This window comes from Colletotrichum jinshuiense, chromosome 5, assembly GCF_051148585.1.
Source record: "Colletotrichum jinshuiense chromosome 5, complete sequence".
Taxonomy (NCBI): domain Eukaryota; kingdom Fungi; phylum Ascomycota; class Sordariomycetes; order Glomerellales; family Glomerellaceae; genus Colletotrichum; species Colletotrichum jinshuiense.
The window spans coordinates 288,191-314,184 of record NC_139312.1 but is presented as its reverse complement, the minus strand read 5'-3'; the positions used below and the strand labels follow the sequence as shown (position 1 = coordinate 314,184).

At 55.6% G+C, this 25,994-nt stretch overlaps 7 protein-coding genes across 7 annotated transcripts; 2 read left to right on the top strand and 5 right to left on the bottom strand.

Moving 5' to 3' along the window:
• Window positions 1-518: 518 nt before the first annotated feature.
• On the top strand, window positions 519-3,324 carry EsH8_V_000077 (glycoside hydrolase family 18 protein; the record flags this gene model as incomplete). Its single annotated transcript, XM_083272593.1, has 6 exons — window positions 519-754; window positions 889-1,088; window positions 1,237-1,628; window positions 1,673-2,073; window positions 2,251-2,663; window positions 3,317-3,324. The coding sequence occupies 6 exons, from the start codon at window positions 519-521 to the stop codon at window positions 3,322-3,324; spliced, it is 1,650 nt and encodes a 549-aa protein (XP_083125308.1).
• Window positions 3,325-3,783: 459 nt separating this feature from the next.
• On the bottom strand, window positions 3,784-8,130 carry EsH8_V_000076 (uncharacterized protein; the record flags this gene model as incomplete). The annotated part of the gene is made up of 3 exons (XM_083272592.1): window positions 3,784-6,115; window positions 6,171-7,011; window positions 7,107-8,130. 3 exons carry the CDS (start codon window positions 8,128-8,130, stop codon window positions 3,784-3,786), a joined length of 4,197 nt encoding a protein of 1,398 aa, XP_083125307.1.
• A 359-nt stretch (window positions 8,131-8,489) lies between these two features.
• Window positions 8,490-10,307, bottom strand: EsH8_V_000075 (alpha-glucosidase; the record flags this gene model as incomplete). The annotated part of the gene is made up of 1 exon (XM_083272591.1): window positions 8,490-10,307. The coding sequence occupies one exon, from the start codon at window positions 10,305-10,307 to the stop codon at window positions 8,490-8,492; it is 1,818 nt and encodes a 605-aa protein (XP_083125306.1).
• A 2,133-nt stretch (window positions 10,308-12,440) lies between these two features.
• Window positions 12,441-14,497, top strand: EsH8_V_000074 (general substrate transporter; the record flags this gene model as incomplete). Its single annotated transcript, XM_083272590.1, has 4 exons — window positions 12,441-13,005; window positions 13,141-13,244; window positions 13,322-13,458; window positions 13,609-14,497. 4 exons carry the CDS (start codon window positions 12,441-12,443, stop codon window positions 14,495-14,497), a joined length of 1,695 nt encoding a protein of 564 aa, XP_083125305.1.
• A 352-nt stretch (window positions 14,498-14,849) lies between these two features.
• EsH8_V_000073 (Zn(II)2Cys6 transcription factor) lies at window positions 14,850-16,379 on the bottom strand (the record flags this gene model as incomplete). Its single annotated transcript, XM_083272589.1, has 1 exon — window positions 14,850-16,379. One exon carries the CDS (start codon window positions 16,377-16,379, stop codon window positions 14,850-14,852), a length of 1,530 nt encoding a protein of 509 aa, XP_083125304.1.
• Window positions 16,380-16,891: 512 nt separating this feature from the next.
• EsH8_V_000072 (uncharacterized protein) lies at window positions 16,892-17,800 on the bottom strand (the record flags this gene model as incomplete). Its single annotated transcript, XM_083272588.1, has 1 exon — window positions 16,892-17,800. One exon carries the CDS (start codon window positions 17,798-17,800, stop codon window positions 16,892-16,894), a length of 909 nt encoding a protein of 302 aa, XP_083125303.1.
• Window positions 17,801-18,435: 635 nt separating this feature from the next.
• Window positions 18,436-19,445, bottom strand: EsH8_V_000071 (uncharacterized protein; the record flags this gene model as incomplete). The annotated part of the gene is made up of 2 exons (XM_083272587.1): window positions 18,436-19,221; window positions 19,272-19,445. The coding sequence occupies 2 exons, from the start codon at window positions 19,443-19,445 to the stop codon at window positions 18,436-18,438; spliced, it is 960 nt and encodes a 319-aa protein (XP_083125302.1).
• Between the last annotated feature and the right edge of the window lie 6,549 nt (window positions 19,446-25,994).

The window sequence follows — 25,994 nt, the reverse complement described above, 5'->3', positions numbered from 1 at the left end:
ACCAGGCTCTGCGCCACTGTCTGCTGTAGCGAGCACGGCTTTTGCGGAACTACTGAGGCGCACTGCGGCACCGGATGCCAGAGCACCTGCGACTTCAAGCTGGGCTGCGAAAAAAACAACCCTTGCAAGGATGGGACGTGCTGCTCCAAGTTTGGCTTCTGTGGCTTCAGCCCGGACTGTAAGTCCATCAAGCGCATCTTACAGAGTGACTATTTCATACTAAGGATGACTTCTGTGCAGTCTGTAGCAAGGACAACTGTGTCGCGGGATGCGATGCCAAACCCATTTGTGACCCCAGAGGCTACGGCGCCGAATATGATGAGCACACGAAATGTCCTCTGAACGTTTGTTGTTCGAAATGGGGGTGATAATTCGTCCTTCCCAAGTTTCGCTTACACGTACCACGCCCTTTAGCTGCATCACTAACATAATGTGACGCCAAATACTGTGGCTTGACCGAGAAGTTCTGCGGCAAGAAGAAGGTCAACCGCCCATCTTGTTCGGCCAAATCTCTGCCCATGAAAAGAGTTGTGGGATACTACGAAGGCTGGGCGCCCGGCCGAGCTTGTGACAAGTTCAAGCCTTCAGACATACCCGATGGCGTCTACACTCACCTCAACTTTGCTTTTGCCAGTATTGATCCGAAAACCTTCCAGGTCGGTCCGGCAGCAGAGGGTGACACTGAACTCTACTGCCAGTTGACGCAGAAGAAACGCATCGATGCCAACCTGAAGGTGTTTCTCGCCATTGGCGGGTAGGAATTCAACGATCCCGGTCCTACGGTCACGACGTTTTCGGATATTGCGCGCTCCGAGGTGAACCAGAGGGCTTTCATCTCGTCACTTGTCTCTTTAATAAACACTTACAACTTTGACGGCATCGACAAAGACTGGGAGTATCCTGTGGCGAAGACTTTGAGAACTTCCCCAAGTTTCTGTGGAATATCAAGAGTGCCCTCACACAGAACGGTGCCAAAAACGGCTTGAGCATTGCGGTCCCAGCCTCGTACTGGTACCTGCAGCATTTCGACATCATCAACATCGCCAAACATGTGGAATTCTTCAAAGTCATGACATATGATCTCCACGGTAAGAACACCCGTCATTTCAGGTTCATTATATTGAAACAAAGTTGACTCTTTCATTCGCGTGTAGGGCTCCTGGGACACACCTGAATCATGGCTGGGAAACCATCTCAACTCCCACACCAACCTCACCGAGATTGAGGACGCTTTAGACCTTCTCTGGCGTAACCAGATCGATCCCGACCAGGTCAACTTGGGTCTTGCCTTCTACTTGCGCACCTTCACCGCGTTTGATCCAAGATGTATGTCTCCAGGCTGCCTTTTCAGCTCTGGCGCCCCCAAGGGCCCATGTTCTGATGCCGTCGGCGTACTCTCCAATGCCGGAGTCGACCGAAGGATATCTTCCGGGGGATCGAGCGTATCTCTCGACAAGGCAGCTGCCGTGAAGATCCTCAAAAGCGGCCGCGATTGGATGACATACGACGACGCCGATACCTGGAAGATTAAGCTCGACTTCGCCCGCAGCCAATGCCTCGGCGGCGCCATGGTATGGGCCATCAGTCAGGACACGACGGACGGCAAGTACTCGAAGCAGCTACAGTCCGTCACTGGGTGCACGTCCCAGGCAGTGACTACGATCACGGAAAGCTCCAACATCTGTATCCCTGGATATTCAAAGAGATGCAGATCAGCGAGTCCAGCAAGGACATCACCAAGCAGCAATGTCGCTGGAGCAACTGCGGCCAGGGGTGTCCCAGTGGCTGGAAAGGTGTGCCTCGTATTGACCCGTACGGAAATAACCAGAGAGAGCTCATGTACGACGATACGGGCTGTGATGGTAGAGGCATTCGTGTGTTCTGTTATCCTCCGGGAGACCAGCCGACATGCCAGTGGCTCTTCTTCAACGGTGGAAAATGCAACCCTGGCTGTCCTCATGACACGGACATAGTGATCGCCTCGACCAAGGCCGGCTGCAACAATGGCAAGGCGCAAGTGGCATGCTGCGATGGCGGCTCGTCATCCATGGACATATATCGCCAGTGCAAGTGGTACGGCAAGGAACACAACTGCGCTACCGGCACGAGCACAAAGCCGTGCAGCTGGAGCTCCACGTACAGCATGCCAATCGCCTGGAGCTGAGACGGTAGCGGCGCTCAAGTCTGTCGAGATAGCAATGGTCGCCGCGGCGGGAGGCCGTATTGCTGCGACGAGTCGGACTCGAGCAGGGCACACTGGAAGAACTGCCAATGGTACGACAACTTTGCTCTGGGTTTGACTCCGTATGCCGGGCAGAAGACTTGCAACGCCAACTGCCCGGCTGGCAAGATCAAGGTGGCACTGGAGAAGGACAAGTTTCTGTGTGGTGGCGGCATTTCGGCGTATTGCTGCGATGCCGTGGTTACGATCTCTGCTGAGGATATGAAGAAGAACCTTAAGAAAGCACTGCGGGCCTGGGCCAAGGAGCCGACGTGCCCGAACACGAAGGGTGGCTTGTCATCCCGCTCTGCGACGGATGCTCGAGGAGACGAGAAGATAACCCCTACAGTCGTTGAGCGTGACGTACCGCAGGTCAGCGCCACTGCCGTCAAGTGGGCGCTGGAAGATATCCTCAGCCATCCGCCCAACTCGTCTTATGACGGTGAGGATGTGATGATTGAGTCACATACATTACGTTTGTTTCAAACCTTTATAGCCATGCAAATGAACCATTTTATCTCTTTTAAGTTTAATTGCATCTCTTTTTATTATTATTATTATTATTATTATTATTGTTATTAGAATCTCAGCCGGAATGTTGATATAATTGTTAATCGACAAAAAACTTTAGTAGTTGAGTCTCATTAGCAGGACTTGTTGGACACTTTATATAATCTCTATACTGGAATAAGCAAGAGTTTGTCAGCAGCCTTAATTGCTTAGGGGTTTACTTGTCAGTTGCTACAACCAACTCTCTAGTTCTTGAATTACATGATTTCATTATAATCAAACGATCAATTTAGTATAGAGAAAAAAGATGCATTTTACAGCATATTTAGTCATTTGCACTTGTGTATATCCCTTAAGAGCTGATAAAGTGTATACAGCTTGCTTGAAAGTGTATTTCTTTCTATATATACACTTAGAAAATCAGTTTGTTATAGAAGATGGCGTTACGCCTCTAGTCAGCTCATCCAGGAGAGCTGGGCTTATTATTTCATCAACATCTATCCAACCCATCTAAGTAAGCTGCTAAGACCTGCGCCCATCCCACCTAATCAAGCTGATGGCTCCCGATGCTAATCTAATTCTTAGATGTTTAGAGCAGGAATTGCGGTCACTCTTCCTATTGCTGATGATTTTAGAGTATATAGAGACGTGGCTTCTTGAATCGCGGCCTCCTATCCGTATAATAACATTGTTCCACCTGCAGACTAAAGAATAACGGCCCCAGGTTGACCCAAGGAGCATTTGCCTTGCTTGCGGCTGTGTAAGCAGTATTTTCAGCCACAAAAAAACTCTCTTGGCCGCTGATGCCTAGTAGGCGCTCTGGCATCTCATCAGCCATTCTTTCGCTTATAAGCTCGCAGGTGCAGACGGCGCTTTTATGGTGCCTAGTGCCGTGGCCCTCCTGGGGATCAAGATCCTACCAGGAAAGAATAGAGCCCAAATATAGTTCCTTCCATTCTGTATCCGTAATACAATATTCACACACTTGCTAGGGGTAGACCTCACCTAGCTGTCTCTGGATCCTCTATGACACTGCTACCTTCTGCACTAACTTATGCTCCCCTGTCTAGGAGCAGCTTTACAACCTCTATATGGCCTCTATTAGAGGCAGCAGTAAGAGCGTTACTATAGTAGCCGCCTTGCATGTTGACCTCTGCCCCGCTGTCTAGAAGCAGCTGTACAACCTCTATATAGCCTCCTAAAGAGGCAGCAGTAAGGGCGTTACTATAGTCGCCGCCTTGCGTGTTGACCTCTGCCCCGCTATCTAGAAGCAGCTGTACAACCTCTATATAGCCTCTATTAGAGGCAGCAGTAAGGGCGCTATATTTGCCGCCTTGCACGTTAACCTCTGCCCTGCTATCTAAGAGCAGTTGTACAACCTCTATATAACCTTCTAAAGAGGCAGCAGTAAGAGCGTTACTATAGTAGCCGCCTTGCATGTTGACTTCTGCCCCGCTATCTAGAAGCAGCTGTACAACCTCTATATAGCCTCCTAAAGAGGCAGCAGTAAGGGCGTTACTATAGTCGCCGCCTTGCGTGTTAACCTCTGCCCCGCTATCTAGAAGCAGCTTTACAACCTCTATATAGCCTCTATTAGAGGCAGCAGTAAGAGCGTTACCATAGGAGCTGCCTTGAGTGTTGACCTCTGCCCCGCTATCTAGAAGCAGCTGTACAACCTCTGTATGGCCTCCATCAGAGGCAGCAGTAAGAGCGTTACTATAGTCGCCGCCTTGCGTGTTGACCTCTGCCCCACTATCTAGAAGCAGCTTTACAACCTCTATATAGCCTCCTAAAGAGGCAGCAGTAAGGGCGTTACTATAGGAGCTGCCTTGCGTATTAACCTCTGCCCTGCTATCTAAGAGCAGTTGTACAACCTCTATATGACCTTCTAAAGAGGCAGCAGTAAGAGCGTTACTATAGTAGCCGCCTTGCATGTTGACCTCTGCCCCGCTATCTAGAAGCAGCTGTACAACCTCTATATAGCCTCCTAAAGAGGCAGCAGTAAGGGCGTTACTATAGTAGCCGCCTTGCGTATTAACTTCTGCCCCGCTGTCTAGGAGCAGCTGTACAACCTCTATATGACCTTCTAAAGAGGCAGCAGTAAGGGCGTTACCATAGTTGCCGCCTTGTGTGTTGACCTCTGCCCCGCTATCTAGGAGCAGCTGTACAACCTCTATATGGCCCTTGTTAGAGGCAGCAGTAAGGGCGTTACTAGAGTCTCTATCTTGCGCGTTGACCTCTGCCCCGCTATCTAAAAGCAGCTTTACAACCTCTTTATAGCCTCCTATAGAGGCAGCAGTAAGGGCGTTACTATAGTCGCCGCCTTGCGCGTTGACTTCTGCCCCGCTGTCTAGGAGCAGCTGTACAACCTCTGTATGGCCTCTGTCAGAGGCAGCAGTAAGGGCGTTACCATAGTAGCCGTCTTGCGCGTTGACCTCTGCCCCGCTATCTAGGAGCAGCTGTACAACCTCTGTATGACCTTCTAAAGAGGCAGCAGTAAGGGCGTTACCATAGTAGCCGTCTTGCGCGTTGACCTCTGCCTCGCTATCTAGGAGCAACTGTACAACCTCTGTATGACCTTTTGAAGAGGCAGCAACAAGGGCGGTGCGGTGTAAGCCGCCTTGCGCGTTTACTCTTGCTCCCAGGTCTAGCAGGCGTCTTGCAGTTCGACAGAGTCCATTTAGACATGCATAATAGAGTTTCGATCCGTCCGGAGGGCCTGGATCATCTGTCCAATGATTATCATCGTGAAATAACCGACCCCATCGTTGGAAGGTTATCTCATCTTGTAAAAACCCGACTGCTGCTTGAACAACGTCTTCAGACGTCTCCGCCAAAGCAGCGAATCTTGTCCAGACTTGCGCAGCATATCGCGCCAGAGGGAAATCCCTTCTAATGTCACTGTGGCTGCCCTTTATATCTGCAAGATACGTCAAGCATGTCCTTGTGATTACAATACTAGCGCTTGTGAGGTCAAAAGCGACTTTGGATGTAAGAAACTCCTTAACCGAGAAGTGAGCAAGGTGCAGTTCCTTTATGTTCTCGTTAAACTTTGGGACCTCGACGAGCGACACTAAGCCAGGGCAATATCGTAGAACTTCTGATTCGCTAAACACCCTGGCGTCGATATCGAAGTGTTGCGTCTCCTCTTCTACTTCTGTAGCAATTATCTCCACGGCCTGGGGCACCGTTAAAGGTCGATCAGAGTAGACAAGGAACTGTAGTAGGCGCATTGCACTACTCCCAAGGTCTTTCGGTATGCTTTCGAGCATCCGGTCGTACGTCTCACTCAGATCCTGAGGTAAGTCATCAAGAGCCATTTTGATCGCCTTGGTACTTGGGCATCTAGCCAGGCTGTCTAACTGACAGGCTGCCCATCTGAACCTGTTCTGGATGTCAGTTATGCCTATAAAATACTAGTAAAATAGGACAAACTCACATTCCGTCTGCTCTATTTCCAACTTTGATTTGAATCAATTTTAGTAGATCCGGTGATAAGTTCTTACGTGAAAAGTCACTTTCTTGAATCCTTTTGGCCACATAAGAGCCAATGTCGGCGTCGAAAGCTCCCTTCTCTAGCCTGAAGCAGCTATATTCGCCAATCAAGGGGGGAAGGACCTGAAGAAACTCCGATTCTGGCCGACTAGTGTAAATCATCTGGATATGACTTAATTCTGGCCTACATGAAAAGTCCTGTATCCACATGAGAAGTTCATTCCTTGTGGTAGATTCATCTAAAGCATCGAAAACGATGTAGACTCCTTTCTGGTCTGTAAGGCTCTTGTATATAATGTCTAGGAGGACCTTTGCAGCAGGCTGGTCCTTACCATCCTTATGCGCTTCAAATGAATTGTCGAGATGCGTAGTGGAGCTAACCCCGCTTTGGTAGAGTTGGAAAACAAGTGACCGAAGCAAGCCATCTACGGTTTGCTTTGTTGTGTCGCTGAAGTCAAAGAAGAAGTGGAGGACAAGATGGTCGTTTCTTTTTGTCAAATAATCAAGAACCATCGAGCTGAGAACAGTCTTGCCACATCCTGCGAGCCCATGCAGCCATAAGTGTTGACGAGACCCTAAGACCCATGCCTTAAAAATGGGGGTTTCTAGGAGCCAGGCGCATGTTCCTTCCTGACGGAGCTTTCTTGCATGGTTGGCGTTTATAGACGGATCAGGAGGAGAAATCCAGCGCTTTATTTTTTGGGTTTGAAGATCGGACTTGATTGTTTCCGTCGTAGCATTCATCGCAATTGTGCTTTTCTGAATTATATCTACTTTATTCTCGACTAGTTACAGTTAGCGAATGTACTGTACCTAGTACCAGATGCTGTGGCTCATTGCAACTCCCATCTATGCCGTCAAACAGTGGGTAATGACTAACCAGACTGAATAAGTTCCAGCGCCCTCTTTGTCTCCTGGACCTCCACAGCCGGCACATGTCCGAGGAATTCCTTGGCATACGCAGCGGCAGTGGCCGAGGCGTAGCGTTGCCATCGATCGTTCTTGTGAGAGTCGGCATAATCGCAGATACCCCGTATGACAAGACAGGGAAAGTGGTTCATAAGGCCAGCGGCTTCCATCTCGAAGCAGATACAGTCCTCCCCGACATCAGCCACAATTCGGTCGCGTGCAGCAGCGTCTTTAACCAGGGTATTGCCGGATGCAATGATGCCGTAGTGCATTTCGGGGTTAGCGGTCTCTCGAGGGTCGCGTTCAACTTCCTCATCTACATCACAGTCGCGACAGTCTAGCTTGGAGACGTGTTCATACGATGACTGGAAGAGGCGGTCGTTGTCGAATCCCTGGTAGATATAGCCAGGGTTTTTCTTTGATTTCTTCCCCATCTTAGGGTATTTGTTCAGCATCTCTTGCAAGAGTTCTGAAACTTTGGAGTCTTCTAGCTCATGACAGGCTTGGATGCTGGTAAGTGCATTGAGGAGCACCGTCGGAGGTCTTCCCAGGAAGCCTTTGCGCTCTTTTTTGTTACCAGACTTCGCCTTGAACAAGTCGTACTGGCAGACGCCACCTGTTGTTCCATCGGGCTGGCTTACAACAACGTCGCCGAGACGGATATCCCGATCTTCGTCTGGCCGAGCGATGCCGCCTCCAATACCAACAAGCAGACCAATACGGATGGCAGGCAACGTGGCAAGGAGATTCGAGGCGGTGGTGGCTGCTGAGGTAGTCCCGTAGTCACCGGCGGCAAGGGAGGCAATCACGATATTATGCTCTCCCATCCGACCCCAAGTGTACACGTTCGCGTCGGTTTGGTGTCTTGAAAACCCCGTTGGCTGTGCGTGTTCCTCGTCAAGCATGGCGACTGCAGCGGCGCGTTCGATGGCCAGAGCAGCGATCCAGCCGACGGTATAGGATTCTGGACTGTCGAGAGCCTTGTGGGACGCCATGGTGTAGGGTGAAGAAGTAACAAAGAGACGGTTGGGTCGATGGAGATGTGATGAATTGCGCCCAAGAGGATGCGTTTCCGGGTCGCAGTCTGTTAGATAGAAGATCTAGCCTGGGAAACTGACATGGGAATGCAGAAGTGAGTCGAAGAGAACAATGATGGGCAGCGAATACCCCTCACCCTCTTTTAGGGCTCAAGATCAGGCTCTCGCCCGATTGCAATGGTGCGAGGCCTCGGCGCCAACATGCAGCAGGCTGAGCACAATGTCGCATATGATTGGTCAAGGGTACATACAGTTAAGAAGATTCCGTAAATTCTGCAGCGTGACCTTTATGTAAGGCCATCATCCGTGGTATCGCTCTAAATGTCAAAATTGGTATACACTCTCGCTTCCCACCCGCTCAGGGCCGGTGCAACCCCCTTCACCAGCTCGCCGCCCTCGCGCGTGCCGACCAGCAACCGCACCTCATGTGCTCTGCACCCAAGCAGCCCCGGCACATCCCCGGCGCTCTCCTCCCCGCCGGAAAAGTTCATCACGACGAGCGCCCGCCTCCTCGCACCCTCCTTGCCATCCGCCGGCGCCGGGCTCTCCTTTAGAATGACCCACGTCCGCTCGTTGTCCGGATCGATGAGCCGGTGCGAGCCGAACACAAAAACGTCGCGGTACTTCTTCCGCAGCCGCAGCGCCCTCTTGTAGAACTCGAGGATCGAATCCGGGTCGCCCCGCTGCCTCGCAGCATTAATGGCCTTGTAATCGTCGTGCACGCGCATCCACGGCCGCGCCCCTTCCCGCGTGAACCCGGCGTTGGGCCCGTCGTCCCACTGGAACGGGATGCGCGAGTGGTCGCGCGCCAGGATGCGCAGCCCGTGCATCGTCTTCTCGATGCGCTCCGCGTCCCCGGACGCGACGGCCTCCGAGTAGAAATTGCCGCTCTCAATGTCCTTGTACTCGTCGATGCCCCAGGCGGCCGGCATGTTGGTCATGCCGATCTCCTGGCCCTGGTACATGAACAGGGTGCCGGACATGGTGGCCTGCCACACGGCGATGGTCTTGGCCGAGGCGCGCCACAGCTCGGGCGTCGAGTCGTCGCCGAAGCGCGACACGGCGCGGCCGTTGTCGTGGTTCTCGCAAAAGGCCGTCGCCCAGGCGTCGGTGCCCTCGATGAAGGACTGCCACGTTGCCGTGTACGCCTTGAGCGTCGACAGCGGGAAGGGCTGGTAGATGTACTTGGCGCCGAAGCCGTTGCCGTTGCCGAGGCGGATGACGGAGAACTCGAAGACCATGTCCATCTCCTTGGCGGCGGCCGAGACGTAGGGGATGACCTGGGAGGGGTGGGGCGTCAGCGACAGCTCGCCGACGGAGACGGCGTTGTAGGGCGCGAGGGCCTTGCGGTTCATCTCGCGGATGAACTCGTGGATGCGCGGGCCGTTGCACCACATCTCGGGCGCGGGCTGGTGCGGGGACGAGGGGTCGGTGACAGGGGCGTCGGCGTATTCGGTGCGCTTGGAGTACTTGTTGACCGTGTCGATGCGGAAGCCGTCGACGCCGCGCTCGAGCCAGAAGCGCATCGTGTCCTCGTAGATGGCCTCGCGGCAGGCCTCGTTCTCCCAGTTCAGGTCGGGCTGGTCGGGGGCGTACAGGTGCAGGTAGTACTCCTGGGTGCGCTCGTCCCAGGTCCAGGTCGGGCCGGCGAAGTAGCCGCGCCAGTTGGTCGGCGGGTGCCGCACGCCGTCGGCGTCGTAGCGCGCGGGCTTCCAGATGTACCAGTCGCGCTTCGGGCTGTCCTTTGACGAGCGCGACTGCTTGAACCAGTCGTGCTCGACCGAGGTGTGGTTGACGACGAGGTCGAGGATGACCTTCATGCCGCGCTTGTGGCACTCGTCGAGCAGGGTGTCGACGTCGTCGACGGTGCCGTAGGGGGCGTAGATCTTTTGGTAGTCGGAGACGTCGTAGCCCATGTCGGCCTGCGGGCTCTCGAAGATGGGCGAGACCCAGACGACGTCGACGCCGAGCTCGTGTAGGTAGTCGACCTCGCCGATGAGGCCCGGGAGGTCACCCCAGCCGTCGCCGTCCGAGTCCTTGAAGCTAGCCGGGTAGACTTGGTAGAAGGTCGCGTCCTTCCACCAGGGCTGCTTGCCCACCCAGCGGTTCTCGTCATCCCACACGAGAGATCCCATTGCGGCGGAGGGGGGGTGCCGGCGTTTCTGCTCAGTACTGTATGGGCGATGATCAATGGTGTGGGAGGGGGGAAAGAGAGAAAGACAGACGAGGGGGGGGCAGAGAGAGAGAGAGAGGCAAGTGTGGGAAAGGAGCCGGCGTCGAGTGTGGGAGAGATCCGTGGTCAGAGACTAGAGATCAGACGCGCCGGGAACGATTCGCATTTTGACCACGCGCGGGAGAGGACTGCATCGGAATTGAGACGGCCGCCACCAGCGGCTGGGGCCCGAAAATTGGCGTGGGCGACGGGCTGCATGACATTGCAGCGGAGAGAAGAGCGAGCGTGCTCGACGTGGGGAGACTTTGGGGACGTTTTCGGGCGAGGATTTCTACCTCTGCCCAGGGCGGCATCCCGCGCCCGTGGAATCACTCCGCAAAAGGGCCGTGAGAGGCAGCGTGGAAGACATGTTTATCGTGTTTCGTCGAGTCGGTGGAGATGCCGATGGGAGAGATTCCCCGCCCTCTGCTATGTAATTGCTGATTGTTTGCCGTGGTTTCCCCTCACCCCTCCGGACCCTCCACAAGCCCCCCCTCACCTCATGCGAAAAGATAGTGGGTTGATGTTGAAGAAGCGGAGATGCGGCGGGCGTTTGTGTCACACTCACATGCCAACTTTTTTTTTGCAGTGTTTTTTGAGTGCCGGACCGCGCTTTCGTTTCTGGATCTTGCCTGCAGGCGACCCCGCACCTGTCGCCCATGGCGGGCATCGGAAGATCTTGGGATGAATTGGCAATAATATGGCTAAGCAACTTTTTTTTGAAAACGACGAAGGGCGCCGGCGGAGACTCCGCCTCCCCTGCTGGTGTTGGATATGGGACGGTTCGCCAGCCGGAGCTGCTCCGCTAGACTCCGCACCTTCCGCCCGGCCCCCTGTCTCCCGGGGAGCCACTCACGTCACAGGCGCCGACCAATCAGGGCCGGCGCACACCGAGAAAAGAGGTGGTGATGGGTTCGGGCGCCGAGTCTGGAGAACAGGGGAAGTCTAGAATGTTGTCCCAAATCCGGGGAAAGCAGGGAGAGGACAGCCTACTCGGAGATGGTGGGTGACTAGGGGCCATCCGTCCCGATGGGGGGGAGGCCTGGAGCCCGGCTCGGGAAGTCAAGGTAATTTAGCTCTCGACTCGTGAAAAATGTGAATAGCGTCATGCCGCTCGCCCTGAGACCTGTCGCCGGCGGAGTCTCCTGTTGCCGCCTCGTGAGAATGGATGCCATCTGCACCGTCAGACCCTTGGCACAAATCAAAAACATGATCACAGGGTTCGAAGAACATCCAACGAAGCCTTTTTCTCCCGCCAGATCGAGCCACCGGCCGCTTAGACCCTTCAAAGACATCTAGAAGGAGGATCAAAAGACCAATCTCGTGGCTCCCCGCCACCCCCACAACGCTCCTCAATGCCCGTGTCTCTCCTCGCCCTCCGCTTCCCCACAATATTTTCCCATGGAGTTGGGAACACGGTCTGATTCGACAACGAAAGCTGGCCCCTTGCCCTCCCAGGGTCGGCTTTTGCTTTCGATTTTGCTTCATCGGGCTATTCCAGGTGACAGCTGGATGCTTGGCTTAGCCCCCATGTACTGGGTATCGCAAGCTTTGTAGGTGCACACACTCAAACCAATACAGCGATACTCTCACGCACGCTACACTACACACGCACGCCAACCCCGTCCTGTCAAGCCCGACAGCGGTTGTCAACTCAATCCTTCTGCCTATTGGGAACCACGCACGGTTCAAGGCTGGGCGTTTTTGCTACTGTGCTAGGAAGAGCCTTTTTTTTTTCCCTTTCGCTCCCCCTTCCCTCTTTTTTGTCTACTGCGTCCATAGTGCTACTTTGACCACGAACGGTTTTCTTTATTTTTATTTTATTTCCTGCTTGCCGGCTCTCGCCCTCACATCCCGTCTTACCATCGACGAGGGTATATAACGACGCGAATGCCCTCCCCATCGGATTGATTTCGCTCCCCAGGCGACTGACTTTCCGCGCATTCCCCAGTCCCCCTTCCTTCCTGTGTCCTTGGTCTGTCTATACGTCCGTTTTCTCTACAAGCACGGCTCCTCTCCTGAGCAGCATCTCCAAGGACCAGCAAAGCCTACAAATATGGCCGACCCAAAGCCCCCTGCAAGCCCCCTCGCAGAGGACAAGGAAACGGGCATCCACCAACACAAGTCCTTCTCGGACGACCACATCGCCGCCAAAGACGATGCGGCTAAGGCGGCGGCGGCGACGACGCAGCACCCGGAGGACCTCGCGGCCGAGGCCAAGCAGGCCGCCGACGCCGAGCACGAGATGACGCTCCTCCAGGCCATCAAGACGTACCCCAAGGCCATCGGCTGGTCCGTCCTGCTCTCGTCGACGCTCATCATGGAGGGCTACGACCTCGCCCTGCTCAGCAACCTCTACTCGTCGCCCGTCTTCAACCAAAAGTACGGCACCTACAACGCCGCCCAGGACAAGTGGGTCGTCTCCGCCGCCTGGCAGTCGGGCCTGTCCAACGGGGCCCGCGCCGGCGAGGTCTTCGGCCTCATCATCGCCGGCTGGACCGCCGACCGCTACGGCTACCGCGTCACCACCATGGGCTTCCTCGTCATGATGATCGCCTGCATCTTTGTCCTTTTCTTCGCGCCCAACGTCAAGATCCTGGTGCTCGGGGAGGTTCTCTGCGGTGAGTTTTTCTTTTTTCCCTTCTTCCTTTCTTGCTCTCCCCGGGGGGGGGGGGGGGGGGGGGGTGAGTGTCCTTGGCTGGGCCGGCCACGCTGAGTCATGTCATTCGGAATCCAACGCTGACGTTTTTCGGTAGGAATTCCCTGGGGTGCTTTCCAGAGCGTCACGCCGGCGTATGCCTCCGAGGTCGCCCCCGTCGTCCTCAGACCGTATCTCACGACTTTTATCAACATGTGCTGGGTAAGTCACTGCCTCTATTTAGACAGGGAAAGAAGGGGGAAACAAGTCAAGACACGAAATTCTGACACATGCTCCAGGTCATTGGTCAATTCTTCTCTGCTGCCGTCAACAAGGGCTCGTTCCACCACAAGGACGAGTGGGCGTACAGGATTCCCTTTGGAGTCCAGTGGGTGTGGCCCATTCCCATCCTCATCGGCGTGGCCTTTGCACCTGAGTGAGTCTACACCCCACCCCGTCATGCATAACCCGCGGCACTTTTATTTTGTTTTGGCCATTCGTCTTCATTGGTTTTCACTTTCATCTCTTCGTATTATGATTATTATCGCTGCTGTTATTTCCAAAATGCTAATTACACGCCGCGCAGGTCCCCGTGGTGGTACGTCCGCCACAACGACAAGGCGGCGGCCAAGACGGCGCTCCTGCGCCTCACGTCGCGCAACCAGCCCAACTTCAACCCGGACGAGACCATCGCCATGATCGAGCACACCAACGAGATGGAGAAGCGCACCAAGGAGGGCGTCACCTACCGCGACTGCTTCCGCGGCGTCGACCTGCGCCGCACCGAGATCGTCGTCGGCATCTGGCTCGTGCAGACGCTCGGCGGCCAGAACCTCATGGGCTACTTCGCCTACTTCCTCACCCAGGCCGGCATGGACCCGGGCAACTCCTTCTCGCTGTCCATGGGCCAGTACGCGCTCGGCATGGTCGGCACCGCCGGCTCCTGGTTCCTCATGCACCGCATCGGCCGCCGCACCATCCACTTCTCGGGCCTGTGCGCCCAGTTCGCCCTGCTCCTCGTCGTCGGCTGCCTCTCCTTCTCCGGCACCAACGCCTCCGTCTGGGCCATCGGCGCCATGCTCATCATCTTCACCTTCGTCTACGACTTCACCGTCGGCCCCGTCACCTACTCCCTCGTCTCGGAGCTCTCGTCCACCCGCCTCAAGAACAAGACCATCGTCCTCGCCCGCGCCGGCTACAACGCCAGCAACATCTTCGTCAACGTCATGACGAACTACCAGCTCTCCTCGACCGCCTGGAACTGGGGCGCCCGCACCGCCTTCTTCTGGGCCGGCACCTGCCTGCTCTCGTCCGTCTGGGTCTACTTCCGCGTGCCCGAGCCCAAGGGCCGCACCTACGCCGAGCTGGACCTGCTCTTCGAGCACGGCGTCTCGGCCCGCCAGTTCGCCCAGACAAAGATCGACCCCTACTCGCACGAGCTCAGCAGCGAGAAGAAGCTGACCGAGGACCACTGACGAGGGGCAGCGGCGGGGATGATAAAATAATAATGATATATATATATAACATTGCTTCCGTTGAAGCAATAATGCGGGCCCGTCCTTCTTTCCCCCCCTCGTCTTTTGCAAGGGATGGGGGCGGGGTGGCCACTTATTTTGAAAGCTGTCGGGAGAAAAAAAAATACCCCCTTTCACATATGGAGTAAATATTTTTTGTACCACTAGATATAGTACTAGCGTAATCTCATGCATGATGAACAAAATCCCAGACGTGCTGCTTTCTGAATATTGATCTGTCTTTTGTGTGTGGTGTCTTCTTTTTTTGTTTCCCACGTGAATTATACATGAACCCTCGCCCCTCCCCGCTCGTTCAGGTCGGGTGGCTCGACGCCCCGCCGAGCGTCATGCTCGGGACAGCCTGCTGAATGTGCTTGTCCAAAAGGTCGTCGTAGATAGAGTTCCCGCCGGGCAGCCGCGTGATGAGCCGGCGCATGTAGTTGAGGTCGTCCTCGGGCCCCGTGCCCATGCTGTCGGGGCTCGACGGGGTGATGGGGACGCGGGCCAGGACGTCGACGGCGGCGGAGGCGATGTCGAACAGCTTCTCGGTGAGCCCGACGCCGTGGACCTTGATGCTGTCGATGGGCAGGTCCCGCGTCGACAGCACGAGGTCCTTGGCCACCTCGAGCGGGTAGTGGTACGTCATGCTCGGGTGGACCGACTCCTCGGCCAGGTAGCCGAAGCGCAGGCGCAGCTGCCACAGAATGATGCGCAGCCACAGCTGGGTGACGCGCAGGTTCGCCTTCTGCGTGTCCTTGAGGTCCGACGTCGACCGCAGCGCCGTGTTGACGGCCGACTCGATGTACGTCAGCGCGGCGTTGGACGGCGGCGTCGCGACCTTTTCCTGGTTGAGCAGCGCGATGAAGGACGTGTCGAGCGGGCTGAAGAGCGCCGCCAGGCTCCAGAACCCGGACAGCGTCGGGTCGTTGTCCATGGACGGCGACTCGGCCGTGATCTGCAGCGTGACGGGCCGCCGGTACCGGATCCCGTGCGACCGCTCCGACACCAGCAGCGCCCAGAACAGCCGGTCGGCCAGCCCGCGCGGCGACGACTCGGTGTTGAGCCGCAGCAGCAGGAACAGCGTCGTGGCCTCGCGCAGAAACAAAAAGGCCTGGCTGTGGTGGAACAGGGCCGAGTGGCAGGCGTACAGGAAGAAGGTGAGCAGGCACTGCTCGAAGCTGGGGTTCGACCTCCGCGCGAAGTTGCGGTGCGCGGCGAGCGCCTCCTCGAACAGCATGCGCCCGTGCAGCGCGTTCTTCTCCGGGATCAGGTTCTGCAGCCACAGGCTCTCGGGCTCCTCGACCTGGAGCAGCACCAGGGCGCAGACGGCCGTCAGGAGGCAGTGGGCCTCCATGCCCGGCTCCGAGGGGCCGGCGACGACCTTGAGGTGGGCGACGTACTCTGGCGTCAGGATGGGGATGGTCGGGTGCATGCGCGCGAAGAAGCGGTCGACGCAGTAGTCCATGACCCGGGCGGGGAGCAGGTCGGCCATGCGCTGGACGGCCTCGTGCGGCACATGGCCGAAGGCCTGCGAGCCGTCCGACACCCAGGCGAGGGAGACGGGGCCCGGGAGGCCGAGGCACTGATCGCCGAGACCGGCGTCGACGCAGCGCTTGCAGGGGCGGTACTCATTGCATGCGCGGCGGAGGCTCTTGCACCGGGCGCAGGCGCGCGACACCTGCGCCCTCTTGGGGCGCGACGACGCCCTGCCTCCGCCTCCGCCGCCGCCGTTGTTGTTGCTGCCCGAGTCTGCCGCGTCCTCGCTGAGTTCCTGGCGCTTGCCGAGTTGAGAGCTGCTGGCCGGGGATATTGAGGAGGGACTAGCTGCTGGGGGGGACCTCATCGCCTTTTGCGTTGAGAAGCCTCATGGTTCAAAAAAGTGTATATCCGACAAAATGAATGGTCCGACCTTTTTTGGGGGGGGAGGGAGAGTTAAAAAAAAAGTGTCGCTGGATGAGGTTGATTGGAGTGAACCCCGACTGGCCCTGGATAGAGGACATCAGGCCGTTAAAGAGATGCGCCGGCGGCTTTCGGTGAGTCACGTGCGACCCCGCTTGGTCTGGCATTGGGCACTTGCCATTGGCACATTTCGTGAGAATGTCCCCCGAGAAGGATTCGTTGATCGCCCATAATGAAACCGCATAGGACATGCCAATACTGAGAGAGAAACCCAAGTGATTCCTCGCGTGGTATCATCCATTGAAACGAAAGAGAAGAAAAGAGGGCTGCATATCTGAGCCGTCTGTCGGTCTGTTTTTGTGAAATCTACAAAGTCCCAACGCCATCGCTATATGCACCCCAGATATCCCCACCCAACAGGGGGAAGGGGAAAAAAAACCCAAAAAAAACACCCCATCACTTTTGCCGAATGTTCTTGGGCTTGCGCTTCTTAAACACCACCGCCGGGGCCGCGGATTCCGTGGCTTCCGCCGCATCTTCCTCCTTCTTGACGCTATCGTCTCCCAAAGCGGGCAGGTCTAGGGGTTTGCCCGCCTCGTCGTCCGTCGGCTCTCTCTTAATAGCCGGCGCATCTGACTTGGGCTCCGTCGCAGCATCTTCCGCATCCTCTTCCTTCTTGATGTCGCCCTCGGCAGGGCTCTCCTCCGTCTTGACAGCAGGCTCGGCGGGTGCATCCTCCTCCTTGATGATAGGTCGTAGAAGCGTGTTGCTACTAAGCAGCGCATCCAGCTCTTTGTCGTCCTCCGGCATCCTCTTCGTGCTGCCCCATTTCTTGGGCCTCTTGAACAAGCCCCGGACGGCCTCCTCCTCCTCCCTCTCCTCCTCCGTCTGCTCGCGCTTCCTGACCCCGATGGCCTTGGCATCGGCCGGCTTCTCCCTCTGCGCGTCCTCGTCAATGACCTTTGTAGTAGTGACCGTCCACTCGCCCGCCATTGCCATATCGCCTCTGAACTCGGTCGGTATCGAAACGCCCATCTCGGCGAGCTGCTCCATCTGCTGCTTCCGCTGCGACTCGGCCGACGTCGACGACGACGGCGCGCTCGACCCGGGCTTGGAGTACGAGCCGCCCCCAGAGTACGGCGCCCCAGATGTGACGCCCTTCAGCCGCTCAACCTCGCGCTTGGCGCGCTCCTTGTCGCGCTCCTCCTGCTCATGTCCACGGTGGAGGTCGCGCAGGAACCGCTTGAGGGCGCCCTGGTGCTTCCCGGTCGCCTCGTGGTTCTGGCGCTCGAGCTTCGTGTCGCGCACGAAGATGCTGCAGTGCTTGCACCAGTACTTCGGCGTCGACTTCCAGTATTCCGACATCTTGTTTGAGGAGAGGCAGGAGTGCGGCGGCCGGTGAGTGGGTGGTGAAGGGAGGGACGTTTCGTTGGGTGTTGATAGAAAAAAAAAGTAAAGATGGCGATTGAGCCAAGACGTCACCTGCGAGCTGCGTCGCAGTGCTGGAATTTGGAGGTTCGACGCAAGCTCGGGCGGGCCCGTGCACGGAGGATCTCCGGCTAAATCCCCGCAAAGTGCCCTGTCCCGCAGACATGCCGGTGCAGGGATGCGGTCTTTAGGCATTGCCATGCATTTTCATCCACCCAATTTAGGACGCACGTCGTCTCATCTACATGTATGACCCGTTCATCACATCAAGCAGCTGGACTATGCTTCAATCACTGTCACATTGCGGGGCAATTCGATATTGTTTTGCAGCTTAATCGCGTGCTGGTATTGTTCTATCGGTACTAATTACCCGGGAATCTGTGCATTGTCCCTTGTCAGTGTGCAAGGCTGCAATCCCATCCTCTCTCCCAGTGTCAAAAAGTCCGTTTCCTCGTTATCATCCATTAAAAGTGCCATCTTCTGGGCAAGGCCGTGAGAAGTTGCAAAAGTATGCGTATTAACCTCTCCGCTGACCAATTAAGTCCTCCCCCCAAAGCGAGAGCAAGGTTTGATTAGATCATGTACGCGGCCGCCACCAGCGAGGCGACGAGAACCACAAGCGAAGCGGGCACCATCTTCTCGCTGCCGCTGAGGGGAGGAGCAACTGGAGTAGTCGTACCCGCGGGATTGGTGGGCGCCGTGCCGGGAAGGCTGGTGGTCGCCGTGGTGTTGGAGCCGGGCGACGAAGGCGAGGGCACCTGAGGCGTCGACTGGACGGGCGGAACGGTGGGAACGGTAGTGGCGGTAGGAGCAACGAAAGTGCCGGGGGGAGTGTAGGGCGGCTGACTGGCGCTGGGCTGAGCGGCCGTACGCGTCACCGGAGGGAGCTCGCCGCAGGGCGTGGTGTGGCCCTGGATCTGACCGTCACCGATCTGGCAGATGGGGATGGGGATGGTGGTGGGAACCACCTGAGGCTGTCCATCCTCAATGACAGTGACGAGCGTCGTGGCGACCATGGTAGTTCCGACGATCTGGCCACCGGAGGGGACAGGGGCGTCGTCGCCACATGGAAGGACGGACAGGTGGATGGGGGAGCACTGCTCGGCCCAGTAGCGATCGTACAGGTTGTAGAAGTTTCCAGAGAGGCAGCGGTAGAAGGTGGTAGAGCCACCAAGGGCGAGGGAGCCATTGTTGCAGACGGAGAATCCAGAGGTGTAGATGACACCTGCCTGGGGGGGACCGTCGAACTGGAACTGGAAGTTGGCAACGATGGAGCCGATGCGGCCCTGGGAGTCGGTGAGGACGCCATTCGAGAGGGTCAAGTCGAGGGAACCCTGGCCAGTGCAAGAGCCACGCTTCTATCGGGATTGTTAGGTACGACTCTCGAGATGATGGTGACACTACGTACGTCAAGGCTGCGCTTGCCAAGCTCCACGACCGTAAGGCCAAAGTTGCCGTTGTACGACGTCTGGCACGAGGGGGGAGGACTCTCCTTGGGCGCCAGAACGCCGCTAGGAGAGGCCTGGGGCATGGCAAGGGCCATGCCAGCCAGGGCGGTGGTGAAGAAAATGATTGACTTCATTTTGTCTGCTTGCTGGACGATATTAGTAAGGATTATTTTTCTCAATATTGATGGTGAAGAACGGTGTGGATTGGAAAAGCAGTAGAGAGGTTGGGCAAGACGTAAATCCAGAGGCGATCGCAATGGTAAAAAAATGTAGTGAGGATGATGATTTTTGGCAGTGGAAACAGCGGCAAGAGAGAGAAAGAGTGATGCTGATTTTACTCAAGAGCAAGATAAGCCTTGAAGTAGTATCGACTTACCTGATGATGCTTGATTCTTGAGATGTAGAGAGTGGCGGTGAGTGTCTTGTGACAGGTGATGATCTGGCAAAGGTGATTCAAGGTGGGAGTTGAGCTGCCAAGAAGAAAAGAGGTTGGTGTTGTGAGAAGGGAAACTTTTCCACAGCCAAGATCTTATTTTTGCCCAAAGATGAAGAGGTGAATCGTGTGCCAGCAAAAAAACCTCCTGACCCGCTTTGTTCAACTTATGCCCTCGTTCAGGAATCACAGAAAAGGCGGGTGTTGCTCGACGTAGGGTTTCCTCTTGTGTCGGTGCCGCGTGGGATCACGAGAGTGTGAGAGGTCGGAGACACCCGAGAAAAGAATGCTTTGTTGCCCGGATGAGTATGCGAAGTGAGTGTCAACTCTTAGCACTTTGCCGTGCTGAGCGGGGCAAGTGAGCGTCCAAGGCCGAGGGAAAGAAAACAGCGGTGTATACGTTTGGTGAACGAAACGTGGCTGGAGTCTTGATGGAGGACGGCCCTGTGACTGAGAGGATATGGGCAGGGGTATAAGAAGCAAATCCTTTGGTCTATAGAGAGTGAGGGCGAGAGGGAGGAAAGGTCGGGGTCCGGTGGTTCATATACAAGAGGAAGGGGAGCAACGTGAGTAGGGCAGGCGGGTATAGGTAGAATTTAAGCTTCGGACATGGGTGTTGCGCGTCTTTGACGTCCTGACTGTGGGCTTGATGGAGCAAACAAGCCCAGGAACCTGCAGTAGTGTATATGTGGTGCAAGTAGCCGTTTGTCTGTATAGGGTTCAGTTGTTGCATCTGCCCGTCGTAATCTTTATGCAGAGGCATGCAGGGCTACTTGCAAACAGCGCCTTTGACAAAGCAAAACCTGATGTACTCCCGCTTGGGTACATCGAGCCCAAAAACGACACCACAGCCACTTCATCCACATGCTCGCCCATTTGGTGGATGAGCGCGGAAGGGTGGGTGGATGACTGATGGTTGTCGATATATGGGCAAGGCCAGGGGTGGCTGGGGGAGGTAGCCTCCAACCACAGGGCTGGGCTGGAGACACGCTCAACAAGGACCAGGGGACAGTGCCACGGGCCAGTTGTACAGTCTAAATCCAGAGTCCGTGGAATATTCCGCTGGGCCTTGTGATGTCAGAGATAGAGCCTAGGTTTCCCCCCGTCGAGTCATGGTGAGTGAGGGGGTGCACTTGGAATCCCCAGCACCCATTCGGACGAACCGGGGACTCGAAACGAAGGGGGTGCTGCTTGCTTGCTATTTTTGCAACTACTTTATTCTGTACTCGGAACTGCCAAATATGTGAATATGCGAGAGCGCGCAACAAGGGGGCTGGCCTGTAGGACGTCGCCGAGAGCAGAGTAATTGATGGTCGAGAAACCGAGGGCAAAGTGCTGGATTGGAAGCGACCACCGGCCTGTCTTGTGCTGAGACAAGAGGCTTGCGCAGCCAACCGCCTGAGGGGTTTTTAGAGGTGGAGGGCCTGTCTTGGATGTGGATTGTGGCTGCTGCTGCTGATCAGGTACAACGGCCAACACGACCAATGATTGCCGGGCCGGAGCGAATTGTGCGAAATGTTTGAACTCGTTGAGTGTGTTTATCAAAGATGTTCAGGCTGCAAAAGGCAGACCGCAAGTCCGCATGGTGCGCGCCCAATGAATGGCACAGCCGATTTTCAGTGGTGCTGGTGCTAAGCGTTGCGGCGGGGGGACGGGGTTCTGCGGGAGGCCGGCACTGAAGACAGTTGGTTCCTGGCCTTGGCCTGTCTTTGGGCTGTATGGCTGTCTTGACTTGGCCGTGCCGTGGTGTTGGATGTGGATTATGGTGAGGGGTCAGCAGAGGGGTAAACCGGGGGGTGCCCCGATCGATTACCGAGAAGGGGGTTGGAGAGGCGGATGCGATGTCGACGTGGGAGCCAGCATTGGTGGAAGAGCGCGGGATCTGCGATCCAATGAGGCCGCGAGACAGTGTGGTTTCCCCGTCGAGCTTGGAGTGTTAGACGCGATTGGAACGTCAGAAGAGAGAGTGTGTGTGTCCCTGGCGTGGAAAAGAAAAGGGGCCATGGGTTCCTTGAGCGTAGATTGGTTGGCAAAGACTCGACAGACCGAAAGTCCTAACCCCTTGCCTTGGTCTCGAGACCCCGACGTCGGTCGATGGAGGGACAGACGGGGCCTTGATTGTGTTCACTGTTAGTGAAGTTTTCCCCGTTTCTATCCGGGCTTGTTTGGTGCAGAAAAACAGCGGCGCTGCTACCGCAAAGAGGAAAAAGATCTCCCAGCCAGGTTGTTTGTTGTCTGGACAAACTTCGTGCCAGAGCGTAGGTTGAGTTTGGGTACTTCGGACGGAGAAAGATCGAGTCGTCAGCTACCAGGCTGGAGATAGTGCGCCGTCGCACTTTGTCTCTCGCCCATGCCAGCCACAGGCCGTACGGGCGGTGATCCAGATCCCTTCATCTCAACAAGCGTGCGACCTCGTCCGAGCTTCGTCCTTCGACGGCATTATTCTGACGAAACCAAGAAAACTGATCTCGAGTCCGGGGAATTCAATGTCGTTCACGCTTCCGTCAGTTGAATGCCGCGTTTCAGCCGACCGGCCGCCATGATATCACCGTATGAATATCGACGAATATCATCATCTGTTAAGACCCGCAGGCGTCCTATCACGGCTTCGTCGCCGGGTCGGAGGGGGGTGAGGGGCCAGACTGGAGGGGCCTGGATGTCGGCTGGAGGGGGTTTGAGGTTTCCACCCATGTCGAGGTTGACCGAAAAGGAAGCCCAGCAGCGACCGACTTTTCCCTTGTGGCGTCTTTGGGGCCCAGGGGCCCAGGGGCCCACGGCACCCGCAGCCAAGCGCAGTTCTAGAGTACCGGGGGTGGCGGGCCTGTCGCATGCGCTGTACCCGTCAAGCAGCTCGCTAAGACTGCCAAGGCCAAGCGCCCTGCATTAGCACCGCCCGCCAGCGTCGGAGCCTGCGTCGATCCGCCCACCCCGAAGACCTTGACGTCTCTTGACTGGCGTGCGGCCGCGTACTAGACGGCCATGAAGAGGGAACGCCGCGAGGTGGGGGGAGCGCTGGAGAACACTGGAAGCTCTTTTGTTCGGTCCGGGACTCTTCAGACCAGTGAGATCCCTTCCTCCCCCTCCCGTCAACGTCACCTTTCGAGGAGTAGAGGCGGCCTCCGGAACGACGGGTTCCAGCACTACTATTCGTCCACACTAGTACATGCTCTAGCACAGTTGGAGCTTGCGATTGAGGCGACGCGGGACGGGAGCTGCCCGGTAGAGACAGGTTTCGATAAGTTCGTTAGGGTTGGGCATGCATGAGACAGGGCGAGAGCTTGCGCAGCTCTCAATTCAATCTTTGCCTCGCGCGAAATTATTGTTTGGCTGTATTTGGATAACACCGAGATGGAATAATGCTAGGCAAGGGAGGGCGCTAGGCCTGCGAAGAAACTCATTAGAATGACGATGTGCAGAAGCGGTGCCGTCCATCGATTGCTGGGATTCAGATCAATATCCTTCGCAATAGCACATCCTGGATGATTGCTGGCTCAGCTGAGCATGTTGGCACCCGCATCATCCCCAGTACAGTAATCCGGAAGTATGTCATCTGAAGCGGCAATCATTGCGAAATGCTCACGGTACCGAATCGTGGCTTGATTTCCTGGCTTTTCTGTGTATCGTGCAGGCAGCAGGTAGATTGTTTCGAGGCAGGACAGCAGCATCACTCGATGCCGGAGTACAGGGGCGAGATGGTTTTGTGTGACGCCGGCGTCTTTTTTGCATCTTGCTAGCCGCGCTTGGCTTGAGAGAGGTAACCACGTGTAATCCTGCCTTGGCCGCGAACACTGATGTTGGCATCCGATCCGGACCTCAAGTTCCTTTCTTGGTTTGGGGTGGCTTCTGGCATAAAAAGAAAGATGGGAGAGACAAGACGTGGCAGGGCCGCCGCCTCTGGCCCTCACGACGGCTGAGGTGTTTGCTGGGCTGCCCCCTCCATTGCGTGGCCCGGGGGACCTAGAGGATGCTGCTGAGCCGACTGTCGTCAGCCGACCTGGTAAATATCGGATATACGGAATATAAGTTTTCCTAGGTACCGAGCGGGGAGCGAATCAAGACACATGGGCATGTGAAGAGGCTCATTTTGACTTTTGCTCAGTCCGATCGTTCCAAAGGCAAAGAAAGAGCAACATTCCCGACCTGCCTGCCGTGCCTGCCGTGCCTGCCAAGTGCGCGCGAGGAAATCCCCGATAAACTGCCGAAGGAAGGATGGTCTTCTGGAACCCACAACGTCATGTCCATTGGCGGGCGGCCTTGGCCCACCAGGTGGATGTCTTGGCCTGGAAATATCCGTCGTCGCTTCAACCTCGTCGAATAAATTGCTCTATCTCTCACCTTCGCCGTCAAAACGAGCCTCAACATCTAGTAGAGACACCTGCCAAACCTTGTTGCCTTCACTACCCTCGCTCTGCGTAAAGTAGTCCCCCGATGAATTCGATCTTCATTCGGTTCGTCAACACTGTAAATCTCGGCTGTTTTCCACCATTGGAAACTTCGCCCAGCAGCAGATAACGTTATTGATCCCCAGCACAATGGATTTCCTTTGGAGTGAAATCGATCCAGTACATTTCTCTACGGTCGGGTTGAACAATCCATCTCTGAGTAATCCCACGAGTAGACGGCCTGTAATATCGCAGATGCGAGACAGCTTCGTAGTTCAGTAGGTGTGACATCCGCTATAGAAACCTTGCTAAACGACGGGAACAGTTAGATATTTCACAGAGAAGCATCCACAAGGGCAATATGAATTGTTCCAACGGTGGATGTGAACATTGTCTCCCATTGGCGTGGGATTGATACTGAGCAAGCGGAAAATGTATTGTCGTCGACATACATGGACGTATGCTATTGAGGTTGAAGCCGAACAACCGACGATGCGATGGTGGCGAACCTCAAACAGGTCATGGGGGATGGGCGGCGATTATGGTTGCCAGTAACAGGTAAGAAAGCATCGCGGGTTGATGCTCGAACCCGGGTGACGCAGGCCATGCTACTGGGAGCGGCATGCAGACATGCGGCGGGCACCCTTTATGGGCAACCAAGTGTCAACGTCTCTCAACATCAGTCCCAGGCCGGATGGTCGAGGGGCACTGAAGGCTTGACCAGGCCGGTTGATAGTCCCACTGGATCAAGACTCGTGCACCAACCTTCGATCCACCATCTGGCCAATCTTTTTCGTTTTTTCCCCTTCTTTTTGCCAGGGAAATACCGACGCGGCTTCCCTTATAGGCAACCGTACGTGACTGTCTGTCAACAATTTCCAGATCAGAGGTGGTCGAGGGGTACTGAAGACTTGACCAGGCCGGTTGATATTCCCACTGGATCAAGGCTCGTAGTCTCTCGTTCGATCCCACCTCAGGTCAATTTCTTTTTTTGGTTTTGGTTTCTTGAGAGATTTGCTATCCTGCTCTGGTGAGGTTTGGAAATCTTGGTGCTTCAACACCACTGCTTCTCGGCCAGGGGCCTACGGTAGTGAGATTGAGGTCCGAGATGCTTGTCTTTGTATTTCTTGGTGTATTGATTTTTATTACTTGCAATGTGTGGTGTTGAAAATATGTCCCGTGGCCTCCTTGTTCCTTCCTTCTAAAACTGAGCTACGTGACTTCACCCGTTTCCACAGTGATGGCCATTTTTTGGAGCCTGGTACAGCTGCCAGATTCTACCTTTCTACTGCTGCTGAGAGCTGATCTGATGCTATTCCGAGTTCCTTGTTCTGTGTGTTCGTCCAGACACTCCTCCAACTCGGGTAATTTTCTGCCTGCCAACAGGGCCCGTAAAATAGAAGTTGGTTTTGATGTTTTCGACGCAATTACAAATGTCGGAGTTCGCCATTAAGACCCCCATTTCCGCTTCTTTCCCAAGAGCAGCTGGCAAGACCACACAAACGAGCAAGCGCATGCTCATACTCCTTAAACCGTTGGCTTCTGCGGCAGTCACCCTGCCAATCTACACGTCACCTGCCGCAGCAACGGCGATGGGGGCAGGTAGAAAGTGGCGAGAGAGCCGGGTTTGATTTCGAATCCAGGAAAAAGGGGGAGGGGTTCGGTTCATGCGCGATTTAAGTCTATTCCTGTGCTTCTTTACAGATTCTCGTCATCAGTCTATGTAAAAGCTCCTTTTCCTATTCTCTGATGGCATTCGCAGAAACTCTACCCAAACCACAGCCTCTACCGAGTCTGAACGGCTCCCGTGACGCCAGTCCCGACTACCCGAATGCAAGAACTGAAGACGTTACCATGATTCCCCCGTG